Source organism: Urocitellus parryii, chromosome 4, assembly GCF_045843805.1.
Source record: "Urocitellus parryii isolate mUroPar1 chromosome 4, mUroPar1.hap1, whole genome shotgun sequence".
Classification (NCBI taxonomy): domain Eukaryota; kingdom Metazoa; phylum Chordata; class Mammalia; order Rodentia; family Sciuridae; genus Urocitellus; species Urocitellus parryii.
In genome coordinates this window covers 135,440,959-135,459,165 of record NC_135534.1, presented here as the reverse complement: position 1 = coordinate 135,459,165, position 18,207 = coordinate 135,440,959, and the positions used below count along the sequence as shown (strand labels likewise).

Sequence of the window (18,207 nt, the reverse complement as noted above, 5' to 3'; positions counted from 1 at the left end):
TTGTATCATCAAAAGAAGGAACATATTGTATTCAACTATTTTATTCATCTAAGCACCGAAAAAATATAATTTTTGCTTTGCTGCAGTTGCTGGCTTTTCTAATTTATGCCTATTATAATTCTTACCTAATAGTCTTCATTGTTTTCCTCTTTATAGATTTAGACATAGTTAACAGATAAATTATAAAATTTGATGCCAGTAAATTTTACCTCTTTGACTTTAGTTTTATTGAACAAGAAACTATGTTTTGAAAAATTTTGTGTATTTGATTGTCTTTGAAAGTTTTTGGCTTGAAAGATTTTTGGAAAGCATGCTTTTAGTGTTCAATTTTTAAATCTCTATTTTTCTTAAACAAGATGTTATAAAAATGCTCCCTCAATGTATGGATAGTTACAGGATGTATGTTTCATTCAAATTAAATAAAAGGAATATTTGCAATTGTAGAACAACAGCGGGAAGAGAAACAGGATACTTTTACAGAAAAATTAGTTACTCAGATCATAAAAAATCTTCAAGTGAAAATTTCCAACATCCATATTCGTTATGAAGATGATGTAAGTATTTTAAAAATATAGATGATTTTAAAAGATACATTTATATGTAAGTCATTGTACTATTTGTTGATACTTACTTTATACTAGCCAGACTATTAAATAATGCTGAGAGGTTGAAAGATATAAAACTGAAGATAACATGATCTATTCTTTTTTTGGGAACTGAGGAATGTGTGTTGTAATTTTCAGTTGTTAATAGTGAGTGTTTGGTTACATTTTCCTAAACTGTTCAAACTCCAGATCATGAATGAAAATGCCTTGGAAATTACCAATTTCAAAATTAAGTACTTTTAAAAATATGCTACTTTTATCTCCTGGAAAGAGCTCTGCTCTAGGGATCAGTAGTGCTAGGCTTAACTAATTGTTTGAGCTTAATTTTTGTTGTTCTCTTAAAACACTGAATTATTTGCTTTATAGTATTATTGTGTCAGTCTTTTTTTAAAAAATTTATTTTAGTTGTAGATGGACACACTACCTTTATTTAATTTATTTATTTTTATGTGGTCCTGAGAATAGAACCCAGTGTCTCACACATGCTAGGCAAGCTCTCTACCACTGAGCCACAACCCCAGCCCTGTGTTAATTTTTTTTAATAAACTTTTTTTATAAACTAGAAAACATTGTGTATCATTATAGTATAACACAGATGTTAATATTTTAGTATTTTAATTTGTTTTAAGAAAAATGTGGGAACCAAAGATATTTTCAAAGGAAGAAATACAATGTTTTTGAATATTCAAATAGGATACTTCCTAGAAAGTTAACTTTTTCCATAAAGTGAATTTTGTTCAACTGTTAACAAATTTGACTAAGATTTTCTTTTTTCCCTCTTTAGATCACAAATCGTGAGAAACCACTGTCATTTGGTATTTCTTTACAAAATCTCAGCATGCAGGTACTTCATTTAAAACAGTAATGACGATAATTAATTGTGGAATACAGTTATTCAGACTACAATTATGATTTGTATATGCTGTATTAGAAATAGTTTTGCATTTAGTTGTAGAAAAGTCATACATAGAATTGGAATTGAGGGGAAAGTAAATTCACATTTATGAAACTGGAAATAAAATTTAGTTTAAAATGTGAGGGCCTATTATTATTGGTAACTACAATTTAGATACTTTTGTTTGCTTAAAAAATTGATTTTCTCCTCAGCACCGCAAAAATATTTCCAAACTTCTAATAAATAAGTACTAAATAAAAATAATAAATATTTGTTTCTGAATCTTTGATTAGTCTTGAAAAACTCAAAGAATTCATTTCCTCACCACCATTATTAGTATTGTCGCATACTTTCTCCTGTTTAATTGTGAAATAGAGCAATTTTGAAAATAAAGGAACACAGAGAATTCTGAAAAATTTTCTTGCATTCAGAATGAATAGTTGTTGAATTTGTTACTTGCTCTAAATATTAAGTAATTTTATAGGACTACACAGTTATAGATAAAGTTTAAATTCCTTTTGTTTTCAATTCACCCTTCTCATCTCCCCTAGAGATAAACATTCTAAGTATTAAAACTTTTATACAATATGTTCATTAAAAATGTAGATTTATTTGAAAAGTTTACATAACTATTTTATGTTTCTTCAGTACGTTAACTTTTCCACTTCACAATATTTAAAAAACTTTTTTTTCCTCACATGTAATGCAATTTAACTTCTATATAGTTTTTTATTATATAGTTGCATATCTTGTATCTGTTGAGTTTTATGTATGATTTCATTTTTCATGGCTCTACCATAAACAAAAACAAAAAGTGAAAAGTTACTCTAAAGTGGGTAGGGTAAGTTGTCAAATACTACTGTTATGTTGAAAATATGGACAGAATACCTTGATTGCTTTAAGGAAAAATGTTTAGTTTTGTCTTTATATAGTTTATAAATCTTGTAATCTGACTCCACGTAACATAAAAGATTTCACCTCTTTTCTTTGTTTGTGTTATATTCTCTGGCCATACTGCGCTGTTTCAGTTCTCTGAACGTGTCATCTTTACATATCTTTGGGCCTTCCTTTTGTGAACAATAATTCCTACTTAGAATCAATAGTTTCTACTCATATCATAAATTAGGTTAGTCATAAGCCTTTTTTCAGGTGTCATTTCTATAGTTCATTATATTAAGGTGATCATCATTTTATTTGGCAAGCTCTTTGTTGCCACTGCCATTTGGCAAGCTCTTTGTTGTCACAGTTAACTATTTAACCTCTGTGGTGACACTTACCTGTTTGTATTTACTTGTTTTAATTGTTTTGTTTTTGACCTCCATGAAAGCAGAGACTTTCCTGTGGTCCTTAATAGTCTTTGATTGAATGATTTTGGGGGGTGGGGTTCCAGGGGCCACATCCCCAGCCCTATTTTGTATTTTACTTAGAGACAGGGTTTCGCTGAGTTGCTTAGCGCCTCGATTTTGCTGAGGCTGGCTTTGAACTCAGCAATCTTCCTGTCTCAGCCTCCTGAGCCTCTGGGATTATAGGTGTGTGCCACCACAACCAGTTTGAATGGTATATTTTAAAAAAGATTATTAGAGCTTTGTGGTTCTACATAGTAGTTGAGTTCATTCTGACAAACAGATATGTTCAAGGAGTTTTGGTTCGCAATCTACCCACTTTGTCCCTCCACCCACGTTTCCTACCTGTCCTTCCTCCCCTCTCCCATGCTTCTTCCTCTACTAGACTTCCTTTTGCTCCCTGGCCTATTATTTGTATTTGATTGGTTCTTTATGTAATTTTATCTTTCCTTTTCCTTTTCCTTTAGTTTACTCTAGTTTCTGCATATGAGAGAAAATATTTTGACTTTTAAGTTTCTGAGTTTGGCGAGTTTCACTTTCATTTCCATCTACTGGCACAGTCCATAATTTCATTCTTTTTAATGGCTGAGTAAAACTCCATTGTGGTTTTTTTTTCTTTTTCTTTTTCTTTTTTTTTTTTTTTTTGTGTGTGTGTGTGTTTCTTGCACTATGGGGGTCTTGTTAAGGAAGTCAGCACTTATATGACACTGTATTGTCTTCTAGCAGTTATAAATTTTTGTTCTAATTCCTAAGCCTTTGATCCATTTCAGTTTGACTTTTGTTCAGAATGGGTGATATAGGTCTAGTTTCTGTTTTTTTCTACACATAGCCATCCTGTTTTCCTAGCACCACTTGTTAAAAAGGCTTTTTCCAAAATATATTTTTTGCACTTTTTGTCAAATATCACATGGCTGTAGAAATGGGGATTTGTCTCTGTGTTTTCCGTTCCTTTCATCTTCTTGTCTATCTTGATGACAGTCCATGTTGCTTTTGTTAAGATAGCTCTGTAGCATAATTTCAGATCAGCTATTATGAGGCCTTCTTCTTTGCTTTTCCTACTTTGTATGGCTTTGGTTATCCTATGTGTCTTATTCTTCCAAATGAATTTAAGAATTTTTTTTTCTAATTCTGTGAAGAATGTTATTGGTATTTGAGAGGGATTGCATTGAATCTGTATACTGCTTTTGGTAGTATGGCCATTTTGACAATATTTATTCTGCCAATTAAGAACATAGGATATCTTTCCATCTTCTAAAGGTTTTTTTCCCTAAATTATATATTTTTAATGGCATTTTCATGAGAAATTGGTCTTAGGTTATAATGACAGTACTCTGCCATTTCAAATGTAATGATCATTTTACTGCTCTTCTTTTTTTCCTTTTCAGACCACTGATCAGTACTGGGTTCCATATTTACAAGATGAAACTGAGAAACTAGTTCGTAAGGTAAAATAAATAAATGCTAACTCATTGACTTGAAAGAGACTTTTAGAAAAATAAATGAAAATATACATATAGATAAGAGTTAATGTGAACTGTTGCTATTTGCTTAACTCTGTCATATCACTCAATTATTTGAGACTTCTGAATGGCTTATGTTAATACTTCAAAGAAAATAAAACATAATAAATTTGATTTATTTTCAGTTAATTCGATTGGACAATCTTTTTGCCTACTGGAATGTACACTCTCAGATGTTTTATCTTAATGATTATGACAAATCATTGGTGAGTAAATTATTTGGATGTGTGCATATATGTTTGTTAGTATCATATTTTGTATAAAGTATAATTCATCATAAGTATTCTATCACTACCAGAGTTGGTATTTTTTTTTCCTAGGTAAAATCCATTAGCTATTTATACTAATAGGTGAATTACACAAGCATGAATGCACGTACACACATATATATATGCATATCTTAATATCTCCTAAAGCATTGTTTTGTAGTAGTTTAATGCTATATTGTTTAATTACTTTAATATTTTCTCATAGCTGAGTGCTTTTAAACATTTTTTTGCAGATAATAGAATTTTGTAGGATAAAGGTATATTGATGTGAATATAAATAAAAGCAATTTGTCTTTTAATAGGACAACTTGAAGAATGGCGTTGTTAAAGAACATATTGTTCCACAAGGTTATGATTTTGGTAAGTGTATTCTATAAAATAAAAAGTATAATTAATCAGTATAAAATGTACATTAACATTTTTGATATTACTGTTCTTTTATATTAAATTTTCTCTTGTGTAGTTGAGATATCTATAATATATTTAATATATGTGAGAAGAAAGGAGGAGGGATGAGAATGGGAATGACAGTAGAATGAATTAGACATAGTTTTCCTATGTTCATGTATGAATGAATACACAACCAGTATAGTTCTACATCATGTACAACCACAAGAATTGGAAGTTATACTCCATGTATGAATGAAATGTCAAAATACATTCTATTGTCATGTATAACTACAAAGAACAAATAAAAAAATTTAAAAAACAAAAAAAATTATCTTTTTTATATGCTTAGGAGCTTTAGCTGTCATTCAGAACTACAGGAGAAAATGTCTAAAAACAAATACGGTAATAAATTGTGATAAATCTCTAAGGATTATATTCAATAAGGCTTATATTCAGTTATATTCAATATTAAGATAATGTTTATAAAGATATTTTGACATAGCAAATACAGCTTAATAAAACTAGCTGCTATAGCTTTAGTTGCACTGTGATCTTACTATTTTAAAAACATGCACTTAAAATTTTTCTTCTTTATAGTTTTTTGTTTTTCAAATTTTCTAAATGAATACATATTGCTTTTATAATGTGAAACAAGTTACTAAAATACACAGAGAAAAGGAGTGTCATTTCTTCAATCCTGAGGACACTCTTGAATTTGGCTGCCTGCTGTCATTAACCACAAAATATTCTCCCTGAAAGTATTTTTCTTTTTGTATTATTCTACCTTATTGATAACCTTTGTCAGTTTCCTCAAATGGCTCTTCTTATTCTTCCCACTCTTAAAATATTATTTTCATTGTTTTGAATATAGTTTCATTTTTAAACTTGTTCCTCATAGGAAATGCTCAGAATTGAAGAGCTATCTATCATATATGTTTATGATTCTCAAATCTGTTACTTAAGGTTTGACTTATTTCTCCTTTGCCCTGTGGTCATTTTATATTGTATCAGTAAGGATCTAATGAAGAGAGAGAATTGAATATAATTCGAACAGGTAAAGCTTAATGTAAATAAATATTTACTGTTAGACAGGTTTGGAGTAACAAGGTGTTGACTAGTTAAAAAAAAAGAAGAGAAATCTAAAAAATTTAGGAGTAGATGGTAAAAGAAATAGCTTCTACTCTAGGGCTAAGATGAAGTGCCTAAAGAAGGACCCCTTCCTGGGGACTGAGGTCTAGACCTTGTTGGAGAGGTAATGGTTGTAGCTCACTGGATGGCAGAAAGTCCCTATTCTGCTGTGCCCACATATCTGTTCCCTGGTTAGCCTCATGGAGAGGTTTCTTACTGTCAGTACTTTAGTACAGGTCTTCCTAAGTAGGGTAGTAGGGGAAGTTGCTGCTCTATGCTCTACCTTCAAAAGGCTGGTTCTAAATACCTTCATGCTATAGGAGCCAGTCAGTGGTTAAAGTCTGTTCTAAAGGAATGGAGAACCATTCATTTGTAGAAGTTTGTTAAATGACCACACTGGAACCAGGCAGGATAAATCCTTCCTCTGTAGTGTCACTAGTGGTTTAAAGGTTATTATTATAATGGCCGGTAAAGGAAAAATATTTGAAGGACCTTAAACCATTTTTCAGAGCAGGCATAAAGGGTAAATTTGGAATTCACAGGCAATAAATTCATAACTGGCTTAATGCTAGGAAGGGTAGTTGTTGTTTGTTTGGTACCGGGGTCTTGCTGTGTTGTTTAGAGCCTCGTTGAGTTGCTGAGGCTGGCTTTGAACTTGGGATCCTCCTGCCTCAGCTTCCCAAGCCACTGGGATTACAGGCATGTGCCACCATGCCCAGCTGGAAAGGAAGTTTTTATCATGAAATTTTCACTATAAATGATGAATCTTTGAGGACATAGATAGATATGTTTAACCATATTTAAACATTTCACGATGTATGCATGTATTCAAACAGTAGATGACAACCCATTAATAGGTATAATTTTTATGCTTTTACCTATCAGTTAAGACATTTTAAAAAGTAGAGAAAACAGACTTTAAAAACAGTAACACAAAAATAACATGGCAGAGTATGGATGAAACTAAGGACATGTAGCAAAGTGAAAAGTTTACAGATCAACCAGTTGTAGTAAGTGCTAGTCCTTAGGGATGAATAAGAGGAATACATTATCATTGTATACAAATTAGTTTATAATTTGATGGTTGATATCTGTCTGGATTCTGCTATTATTGGTCTCTCTCTGCATAGTTCTTATTCTTTTTGGTATGGTGAAGTGAATGAAGCAGGTAATCTGGGAAAAACTGTCATCTTCTCTGCCCTTGTTTCACAAATTGAAAGGAGGAATAGGAAGATACAGAGAAATTTAGAATTCAAAATCATAAAATGAAAGTCAATTTTAAATATAATTGTTTTCATAATATTTCTAATAATCATTTTCTAAAACGGTGTACTTTTAGTGAAACCATTTTATTGGACTATTTTTCCTTATAGTTGAGTGTTGTTGCTTTTAAGCATTTATTGGTGTTCTGAGGGTGCGTTTTGTTAGCCTTATTCTACTTATGGAAGATAACATGAATTATAAGGAAAAAAAACCCATTTTCACTAATTAAGAAACAGTTCTTTGGACCAAGTTATGGCAGTGTGGACATTTAAGAACTGTAAAAAGGGTATAAAAGAAATGAAAATCAGTGTTTTCAACTTGATACCTTTGGTGCCTTGAGACTTTTAAAGGATGACTGAATTTGATTTTTTTTCAATTTCTATTATTTTTCAGTATTTCGCCCCATATCTGCTAAAGCCAAACTTCAGATGAATCGCCGATCAGATTTCGACTTTTCTGACCCCAAAATAAACTTGGAAGTTGAGTTACATAGCATAGCAATTGAATTTAATAAACCACAGGTGATTTTCTTTGATGAAATTTAAAGTTTTGAGTTATTGTTTAATCAAAGCAGAACTAAGATTTTCAATGTTTTTCTAAAATTCATAATGTTATATGGTAGCATTTCCTTAAAAAGTTGGTAATTTCACTTTTCAGTTGAGCAAAAAACTTCAAACATTTGAGAATTTTAATTTGTCCATTCTTTAGTATTTCAGTGCTATGGAGCTTCTTGAATCAGTTGATATGATGACACAAAACCTGCCATACAGGAAATTCAAACCTGATGTTCCTCTTCATTTCCATGCCAAGGAATGGTAAAAATGCCTTTTAAGTTTTTTTGTTTGTTTGTTTTGTTTTTCAATAATGATTTAAAACATATGGCAAAAAAGTAAGTTTCTTAGACATTAATTTTTTTAAGGTAGTCTTTTTAAGATCTTGATACAAACTTTGATTAAATTGATTTGTGTCTGGAAATGTATGTAGTAGCTGTTTTTGTTAGTAACACTGACTCAAGGGGTTCTTTATAACTGTTTATCGCTAGAGATAATAAAATACCATAATTTTTATTTACTATAGAGGGATCAGTGTTTTTGCAATTATTTAAAAACTATCTTGGTTTGTTTTCTAGCAATATCTTCTTTTTTTTCCTTCAAACTTTCCTGTCAGACCCACTAAATCTATTTACTAGACATGAGTTTTAAAAACTGAGAAGGTTATAGAGTCTATATGGTAAAACTCCATTTTAAAATGCAAAGATATATTGTTATTCTAGTTTTTAAATAATTATCTAGTTTCTACAAGTTTCTATTACTTTTTTAGGTATGTACTTCACTTATTATTTTACTAAAAAGCCTTAATAGTTTTTGTGTAGAGCCATATAATTTTTAGCCAAAATTGAATGATTTTGCTTATTTTTACTTTGGAAAGAAGTAAGATTAATAATTAACGGATTGTTAATATAAACAGGATTGGGAAACAGCAAATGCTCAGATAATACATCTTTTTACTAATCTTAATATTATAGATATGATTGTTGTTATAAGAGTATAAGTTTTGTTTCAGACTGTTGATTTTAGAGTGTTATGTTTGGGGTGTTTCTTTTTGTTTTGTAACTAGGTGGGCTTACGCTATACATGGTATTCTTGAAGTAAATGTTTGCCCCAGCTTACGGATGTGGTCATGGAAGCATATTCGGGAACATAGACAAAAACTGAAGCAATATAAAGAACTATACAAGAAAAAGTTAACAAATAAGAAACCACCTGCTGAAATTCTCATGTCTTTAGAGGTTAGCATTTAAATAAATAAAAAAAAAACACAAAATAGTTGTACTGTATAATGCCTACATCAATATATTTAGTGACTCATTATTCTAACTTTCAGTGACTGCACTTTTTTTTAGACACCTTTGTGCTCCTGTTCTAATTTCACGTAATAAAAGATCTTATGAAATTCTCCTGTGAGCTTTTGAAATTTAGGAGATTATATTTATTCTGAAGAGATTTGGGTTCATGCACATGCTAACTTGAAGTCTCATGTTGTTTTTAACCTCAAAGCCAAAATAAAGTGTATGCTACACTTTTTTCAAACTTCTCTGTTGGTTTCCAAAGTTGTATGTTACTGGCATCATCAATCACATTTTTGCTGTTATCATCTGATATGTGCATTAATTAAGTTTTCTATATGTTCAGTGCTCATTTTTTGTATATATTTTTAGTTACAGATGGACACAATACCTTCATTTTATTTATTCATATTTTTGTTGTGCTGAGGATTGAACCCAGTACCTCACACATGCTGGCAAGGGCTCTACTACTGAGCTACAACCCCAGCTCCAGTCCTCATTCTTGTAGAAACAGTTGTGCTAATATGTGCCATCCATCTTTCCTCATTCTAATTCTTCTTATCCCTGAACTTGTACTGAAGTGTCATCTCTTGCATGAAGATCCCTGAATTTTCTGCCCATATTTTATAGTTAATACTCTGTCTTGAGATACTATCTGTGTGTTAGTCTAAATCTTTTTGCATTTTACATATTCCAAAAGGGGCTATTTTACAAGATGGATGAAGTACAGCTTAAAGAGACAAAGGGAGTTAGCCTCTTGAAATTAGTGTAGCCATTCTGAATCTAGAATGGATTTCCAATTAGAAACTCCCTGAAGATTGAGTTTTACTTTTATTTTATGGTGGGACACTTTCTGAAGACCCAGTGATAATTAGGAATGCTTGGGTTTAGAGGCTATGGGTCGTTTCAGATTTCCTTATTTAGTTTTGAATCTTAAGCAGAGGCCTTCAAGTGTGCTGAGTAGTAGAATCCCGAGTTAAGCTATTTTTTAGAAAATAGTAGGTCATGGTTGCATGTATGTATCTTTTATCTGTGGGACAAAAGTAGCTTGAGCATACTACTTGAAAGTTATAGAAATGAGTAGATATGATGAAGGATTTAGCTTATCTCAGTTTATTTTTATAGCTGTTACAACTGTGAAAAGTGTAAAGATTAAAAAAATGTTTTAGCAAATTTATCTAGGTGTACTTGGAATATCTTAATGATGCCATGCAAGCTGTACATATATTATGAAGGATTTATAATTATATTTTTAGTTGAAAATGATATTGATATTTTACCTTTAGCTATATTAAAAATCCAAATAAGTTATTTAAAACAATGTATATATGTATCTATACTTCTTACAGAGTTTGTACTCTAATATTTATGACACATATGATTTTTTTGTTCAAAATATTCTGTATACTAATTTTCACTTTGGTGTATATACATACACACACAACACACACACTAGTGTTGCCTTTCAGAATTTAGCAGATATATTTTGTTATATTGGTAGATGTTCTCTTTCTATATGAGAGAGCTTCCTCTCTCATATTTTTCTATAGTATAGCAGTTTGTAGATTTATATACTAAAGTTATTTATGTACATTTATTTATATAACATTACCATATTTTCTTTTATATTTTCAGGAGCTGGAAAAAGCCTTGGATGTCTTTAATATAACTATAGCTAGACAACAGGCAGAAGTTGAGGTAACTTCAGATTTTTCTTTCAATTAGTAAGAATAATTCTGAATTCCATATGGTTATGACCGATATGTTGTTATTAATATTTTGTATTATAGTTTCCTAAAAGGGCTTAAATTTGCATTTTTGCATTATAAGAAAATTTGCCATATCCATTTTTATGGAAAGAAATTCTTTTGAAATAATTGGGCTTTTCAAATATTCAGAGTTCATATGAAAGTGAAAGCAAGTAGGGGTCACCCTTCGTCTCCCCTGCCCCAGTCACCAAATCTTATAACAGGAAGAACTATGTGGTAATCCTAAATTCTTATGTTTGGCTAATTGAAGTTACTGGGTTATTTTGTCAGTATGTTTATTGTTTACATTCATTCAGGTAGATAATTTTGAAATACCATGTATCCATTTCTATTGATTGCTAAAAAATGGATAATTTGTCATTTATTCAAAAATTTGTTGATTTTAGTTAAAGAAAACTGGACACAAGATTTATAAAGAAGGAATAATTGATCCAGAGGATAACAAAGGATGGTTTAACTGGCTATGGACTTGGTCAGAATCACATACTAAAGAACAACCAGATGTTAAACCTGGAAGTATGTCCATTTCATTTTACAGTAGAGTAGTTAATCATTACTTGTGAAAATAGAGTTTTGCAGAAAATTTCCTAATTAAATAGACATTGGGTAAGCATATGTACATGATTATATTCAGTTTAAATTTATTATTAATAAAGTTATTGTTTAAGCATTTTAATATGTACAAGCAAATAAATAATTTGTTTTTATTTTTTATTTCTATATGACAGTGTAATGCATTATAATTATTATTTCACATATAGAGCACAAAGTGTTCAGTACAGTTAGCCATATTTTGAGTTCTTGCTTAAAACAAACATTTAGAAATTTATATTGCTCAATTTATATGTTTAGTAATTTGTATTTTAGGAAAGTAACTTCTAAAAGTACCATTGTCATTCTAATATTAGTTGATACTTAAAAATATTAGAAAAGGAAAATAAAATTTTCATGTTATTTCTGAAGGCAGGTGAATTATATTTCAGTTTTTTATTGTTACCACCTGAAATTTCAAAGTTCTTGTTTACAATTTGTAGTTCTGGAAGAAATGTTGACACTTGAAGAAAAGGCTTTACTCTATGAAGCAATTGGCTATAGTGAAACAGCAGTTGATCCAACCTTGCCCAAAACAGTAAGATGTTTTCTTACCTAACACCTCTGAGTTTAGTGTTGGATATGTCTATTTTAATTTTTCTCAGAAATATGTGCTACTACCTTTTTTCTGTGATCTGTTTCTGAGTCTGTAAATATTGCATTTATTTTAATTTCCAAGGTAAGAACAAAAATTATCCTTTACTTTTTGGTGTTACTGTGGTATTTCTTTGGGGGAATAGATGAAGGATTGTTTCTAAAGTATTTTGTGTTTTTGAAATGAATGAACTATATTAAGTAAGATTATTTTTTTGTGTATATATATATGTATATACACACACACACACACACACACATATTTATGTATATTGTTTTTTCCATTTTATTTTTCTGGTTATACTCTAGTTTGAAGCCATGAAGTTTTTTGTTCACTTGAAAAGTATGTCCATCGTTCTAAGGGAAAATAACCAAAAACCTGAGCTGATACACATTGTAGTAGAAGAATTTAGCACGTTAATTGTGCAAAGACCAGGAGCACAAGCAATCAAGTAAGTAATTATTTGCTTTCACAGGTTAAGAATCCCTAATTTGAAATTCTGAAATGCTCTAGAATCCAAAATTTTTGAGTGCCAGCATAATACCACTAGTAAAAAATTTCACACCAGATATTATGTGATGGGTTATAGTCAAAATGCAAATGCACTAAAAATATTTGTATAAAATTATCTTCAGGCTCTGTATATGAGATATATATAAAATGTTAATTCATTTCATGTTTAGACTTGAGTCCCATCCCCAGGATATTGTGCCTATATACAAACATTTAAAAATCTAAGGAAATCCTAAATCAGAAATATTTCTAGTCCTAAGTATTTCAGGTATGGGGTACTCAACCTTATTTAAAAAAAAAAAAATTACTGAGACTGAACTTGAATGTATCCTTTCTGTTTTTAGGAACCTATTTTTTCTAGTAACATGATGGGTATGTTTTGAATTATTAATGTATCAATTCTTAATTATAATAAATGTTCAGTAGAAAACTGCATGCCAATGAAACATAGGACACTAAAGAAAAATACAAAAATGGGCAGAAGTTATGCCACAGTAAAAGAAACAACATTAACAATGTAGTTTTTAATCTGGCAATATCTTTATTTTACTGTCAGCCAAGATCTTTCCCAAGAGACTACTTGTGGGATCAACACAGTATTGCTCATGTCTTAAAAGGGGCAGTAACAGATAAAACAAAAACACAGACAGCTAGAGGGAATTCCCAAACCCAAGCTCAATAAACAGATGAGAACCTAAGCATACCAGAAAAGAGCAAATATCCGTAGGTTTGTGTCTACTTAACTTTGAATCCTACACCAGTAACTCCACAGATGTTCCCACATAGAGGGACAAGATGGTGTGGAATCAAGAGTCTCAATGTGCACACCGGGGGACTTACCAGATGGCCAAGGGTGTCATGACTTTACTGAGTTCAGTTTCCTCTTTCTCAAAGTGGACCAAGATGGAGTAGCCTGATAAGGGAGGGAAGGCCAAAGCAAAAGGAGCTTCTGCAGCTTCTGGGACAATCCCTCAGTCCCTCCCTTTACTCAAAGTATCAGCTCTTCCAGTTCGACCTGAGGCAAACTCACTGGTCTTCTAACTCTCCTGCAGATGGTTCTCCATAGGTTTGCCAACCACTTGATATCCTTAGCATGAAAGTGGGATTGCTTGGAGAGCCAGGCCTGCCTAAGAAAATTGGAGTGGGGGCTGTTCTTGGGTCCCATCTGGGGTACCAGATTTGTTACTGAAAGCTCAGTCCTTGTCCCTGATGCTAATCCAATAATGAGAACACAGTTTGAGAAAAAGGAAAAAGAAGTTTTATTGCTTTGATAGCAAAGGAGAAACAGGAGGGTCTCTGGTGCCAGAGGCTGTGATTCTCTCCTTTGTTCTCTTGATATATAGTATATTACCGCAGGTGACTTTCAGATTTTAAAAGATCATTATGTTCCTGAAATAAACCCCATTTCGTCATTGTATAATCCTTTTTTAAATATTGCTAGATTGGGTTTTCTTTTATTTAGTTGAAAATTTTTTAGATCGATTATCCTATAGTCTTCTTTTGCTTGTGATATCGTCATCTTTTTTTTTTAAATTAAGGAAATACTTGTTCTCATATAATGAGTTGTAAAGTGTTCCTTCCTCTTTGACAAGCTTGGTAAATAATTTTTTAAAATTCTAATTTAAATATTTGTTGGTCGAATTTACCAATGAAGTTATTGAATCTTGAGCTTTCTTTGTTGTAAGTTTATAATTACTGGATAATATGGTAATAGCTTTTTTTTTAGTAGTTTTTTGCCTTTAATAATTTGTTTCATCTATGATCTTATTTCTTTGCATATAGTTTATAGTATTACCTTACAATTCTTTTTCATTCTTTGAGATTTACTATCCTTTTTCATTTTTGATCTTAGCAATTTGAGTCTTCTTTCATTTTTCTTAGTCTAGATAAATTTTGTTAATAGTTCTAAAAAAACCCAACTTTGACTTTGTGGATTTTCTTTATTTCTCTAGTCTCTCATTCATTACTTATCTTCTAATCCTTATTGTTTTCTTTATTCAGCTTACATTAGGTTTTGCTTGCTCATTCTTTTATAGTCTGTTTAAGTGTGTTTACTGCCTATAATGGGTAGAATTTTGTTCTCCAAAAACTAATGTCAAATCCTAATTCTAAGTAACTGTGAATATAACCTTATTTGAAAATATGGTCTTTGCAGATGTAATCAAGTTAAGTTGAATTCATGATAGGTTGGTATGTTGGCCCTAATCCTGATTTATGGCCTTATGAGGAGAATTTGGACCCAGGTTCAGAAAACAAGGAAGATGAAAGAGAGAATATGATCATAGATTTGAAATACTACATTGCAACAATGGCAGAGTTGCAGAATGTTCAAGCCAAGACTTACCAGCAGCTCAGAATTTTGGATAGAAACAAGGAACAATTACTTCCTCTAAGCTTTCAAAAGGAACTAATTCTACTGACACCTCAATTTTAGATTTCTTTTTTTAAAGAGAGAGAGAGAGAATTTTTTTTTAATATTTACTTTTTTTTTTTTAGTTTTCGGCAGACACAACAATTTTGTTTGTATGTGGTGCTGAGGATCGAACCCAGGCCGCATGCATGCCAGGCGAGCGCACTACCGCTTGAGCCACATCCCCAGCCCTCAATTTTAGATTTTTAATCTTCAGATCTGTGAAAGAACAGATTCTTAAGTATTCCAGTATGTGATAATAGAACAGATTCTTAAATCTTCCAGTATGTGATAATTTTTATGACAGTCCTGAGAAATTAATGCCATAACTTTTCCCAACTCCTTTTTGAAAGGACTCTATTCTGTGTCCTTAAGTCTGTTTCATTATCTCAGATGGTGAGATAGTGACTTGATAGAAATTTCTTTAAAAGCCTGGGATCAAAAGGAAACAAAGTTAAATACTCTTCCAGCTCTGCTTTGAGCTCTAACATTTCTTTAATGTTGTGCCAGGCTACCTATAACTCTGTCTTTGCATAAACCTCCTCCTTTTATGCAGCTCACAGATTTACTAGACCTGTTAATCTAGGTTTTTGTCAGGTCTTCTTTAGAAAATCTCTGATCCTGGGCTTAAGTGTTGCTCTTTGGTTTCCATGGTACTTTCAGTGGGGATTTTGAGACTTTATTCCTCCTAGAAACTTTCTTTTGAACCTCCTTCTTCCCACACTTTTGGGTCTGTTTGGTGCTTTCCCTAATCATTGTCCCATGTCCTGGCATCTGTGATATGGGCATTTCTTTAAATTTTGGAACTGGTACTGCCTCTGCCTGGATGGTGGGAGTATGGAATGAAGGTCATCCTCTGTGCTGGTATTTTGGGGAACCTCCAAATAGATTACAACATTTGACCACAGTATTTGAAGAACAAGGTTCCTGTAGTCCCTTGGCATCAGTCAGCCATAGTAGGAATATGAGCCATTGTCCCCATGGCAACCACACTACTGGAGAAAGGGGAATGGTAGATAGTTAAGCAAAAATGCCATGATGCTTTGTTTCTGAAACCCAGTGTCCTTTTTCATTAAGCACTTTCCTGTTTGTTAAATTTTTTTTTTTTTTTAAATTAGATTCTAGGGTTCCAAAAAAAGTTGATTTTTGTCCATCCTTGTTAGCTTATAATTGCTTCAGTGGAAGGATTCTTTGAATGCTTTATTTTGCCATTTTATGTGATATTCTTCTTTTTTATTTTGGACTCTGGGGTCTCACTGTATTACCCAGGCTGGCATCCCAACTCTTGGGCTCAAGTGGATCCTCTTCCCTGTTTCCTGAGTGGTTGGAACTAGAGGCATGCTGGGCCTGGCTGTCTTTTAATGTTATCATTAAAGTGGTTGGATTATATATGCAATTTTGCTTTTAGTTTTTTTTATTTCTCATGATTATTTTGTTCCTGTGTTCCTCCTTTACCTGCCACCTTCCATTGGCTTTTCTAGTTTGTCATTTTAATTTTTTAAATAATTTAAAAATATTCTTACGAATTAATTTCTTAGGTGGTGTTGGGCTCTTAATATATATCTTGACTTTTTACAATTTACTTCAGATTTATGCTAACTTTACTCTGGTCAGACATAGAAACTTTATTCCTATGTAAAACCATTCCCTTTCCCCTATTTTTGCACTATTATTTCTAAATATGATACTGTATTTTATATTTATATAAATATACATTATATAATTTTTGCCTTATATAATCATATCATTTTATAAAGCTTTGTGAAGAATGAATAGTAATAAGTCAATGCATTGATGTTTTTTGTTATTGTTTAATATTTACCTTATCCACTGGTGTAGTTCTCTTCATTTCTTCCCATATATTCCAGTTACCATCTGCTATTAATTTTCTTTATTCAATATAGCTTTATTCCTGTCCTTTTGCTTTGTATTATTGTTATTTAACTTAATTTCTCTCTGCTATGGGTCCCAAAATATAATTTTATAGATAATGTTTTATGCAATTATTTTTAAGTAATATAAAAGAAACTGAAAAGCAACATATAATTATGCTGTCTTTTATCATTACCTATGTAACTACCTTTACGTAAGCTTCATTTTTCCTTGTAAGTTTACATTGATGACTGATATTAATTTCTTTCATCCTAAACAACTTCTGTCTGTATTTCTTTTAAGCTAATTTTGCTAGTAATTAATTCTGTTGAGGTTTTGTTTATCTTGGAATATTTCAAACCTTACTCTTATTTTTGAAAAACAATTTTGCTGGTTTTAGGACTCTTGGTTAACAAGTGTTTTCCTTCCTTCCTCAGCTGGGGATTGAACCCATGGCTTCTCATATACTATCAAACACTCTACTACTGAGCTACTGAGTTATACGCCCAGTTTGACAAGTGTTTCAGCACTTTCAGTGCGCTGTGCCACTGCCTTCTTGCCTCCATTGTTTCTGCTTTTCTTTCTTATTGTGGTTTCAGTGTATTATGAATCATTGTTGTTTTTGGTGTTCAAGGGATTTTTCTTTATCATTTAGTATTTTTTTTTTGGGGGGGGTTTACCAGGGATTGAACTCAGGGGCACTTAACCAGTGAGCCAGATCCCCAGCCCTATTTTTTTTTTTTTTATTTAGAGACAGGATCTCATTTAGTTGCTTAGTACTTCACTAAGTTGCTGAGGCTGGTTTTGAACTCACAATCCCTCTGCCTCAGCCTCCCGAGCCTCTGAGGTTATAGGCGTGTGCCACTGTGCCCGGCTATCATTTAGTATTTTAATTATGATGTGTCTGGGTGTGAATCTCCTTGTATTTATACTATTTAGAGTTTATTGAAGATTTTAGATATGGAGATTAGTATTCTTCATCAAGTTTGAGAAATTTGCATTCTTATTTCTCCAAATTTCTTTTGCCTCATTTCTGTCTTTTCCCATTGTGCATTAGCTGTGCTTTTGGCCCGTTTCTGTGTGTCTTCTTCCCATTGTGCTGTAGGTGATGTGCTTGATGAGTTCTACATTTCTCTGAAGCTCTATGCATTATTGTTCATATTTTTTTTCGTTCTATTTCCTTAGATTGTACTATCTC

The 18,207-nt window shown here is 31.8% G+C and overlaps 1 protein-coding gene across 5 annotated transcripts in view; it reads left to right on the top strand.

Annotated features, from left to right (window-relative positions):
* The window catches only part of Vps13a (vacuolar protein sorting 13 homolog A), a 259,327-nt gene that overhangs the window by 40,963 nt on the left and 200,157 nt on the right, over positions 1-18,207 (top strand). For all 5 annotated transcript variants that reach the window (XM_077797003.1, XM_077797002.1, XM_077797006.1 and 2 more), the window contains exons 6-17: positions 445-554; positions 1,390-1,449; positions 4,229-4,288; positions 4,489-4,569; positions 4,935-4,992; positions 7,807-7,934; positions 8,122-8,228; positions 9,031-9,202; positions 10,895-10,957; positions 11,415-11,544; positions 12,063-12,157; positions 12,523-12,665. In XM_077797003.1, the coding sequence (XP_077653129.1) occupies positions 445-554; positions 1,390-1,449; positions 4,229-4,288; positions 4,489-4,569; positions 4,935-4,992; positions 7,807-7,934; positions 8,122-8,228; positions 9,031-9,202; positions 10,895-10,957; positions 11,415-11,544; positions 12,063-12,157; positions 12,523-12,665 (1,207 nt within the window). The remainder of the gene's footprint in view (positions 1-444; positions 555-1,389; positions 1,450-4,228; positions 4,289-4,488; positions 4,570-4,934; positions 4,993-7,806; positions 7,935-8,121; positions 8,229-9,030; positions 9,203-10,894; positions 10,958-11,414; positions 11,545-12,062; positions 12,158-12,522; positions 12,666-18,207) is intronic.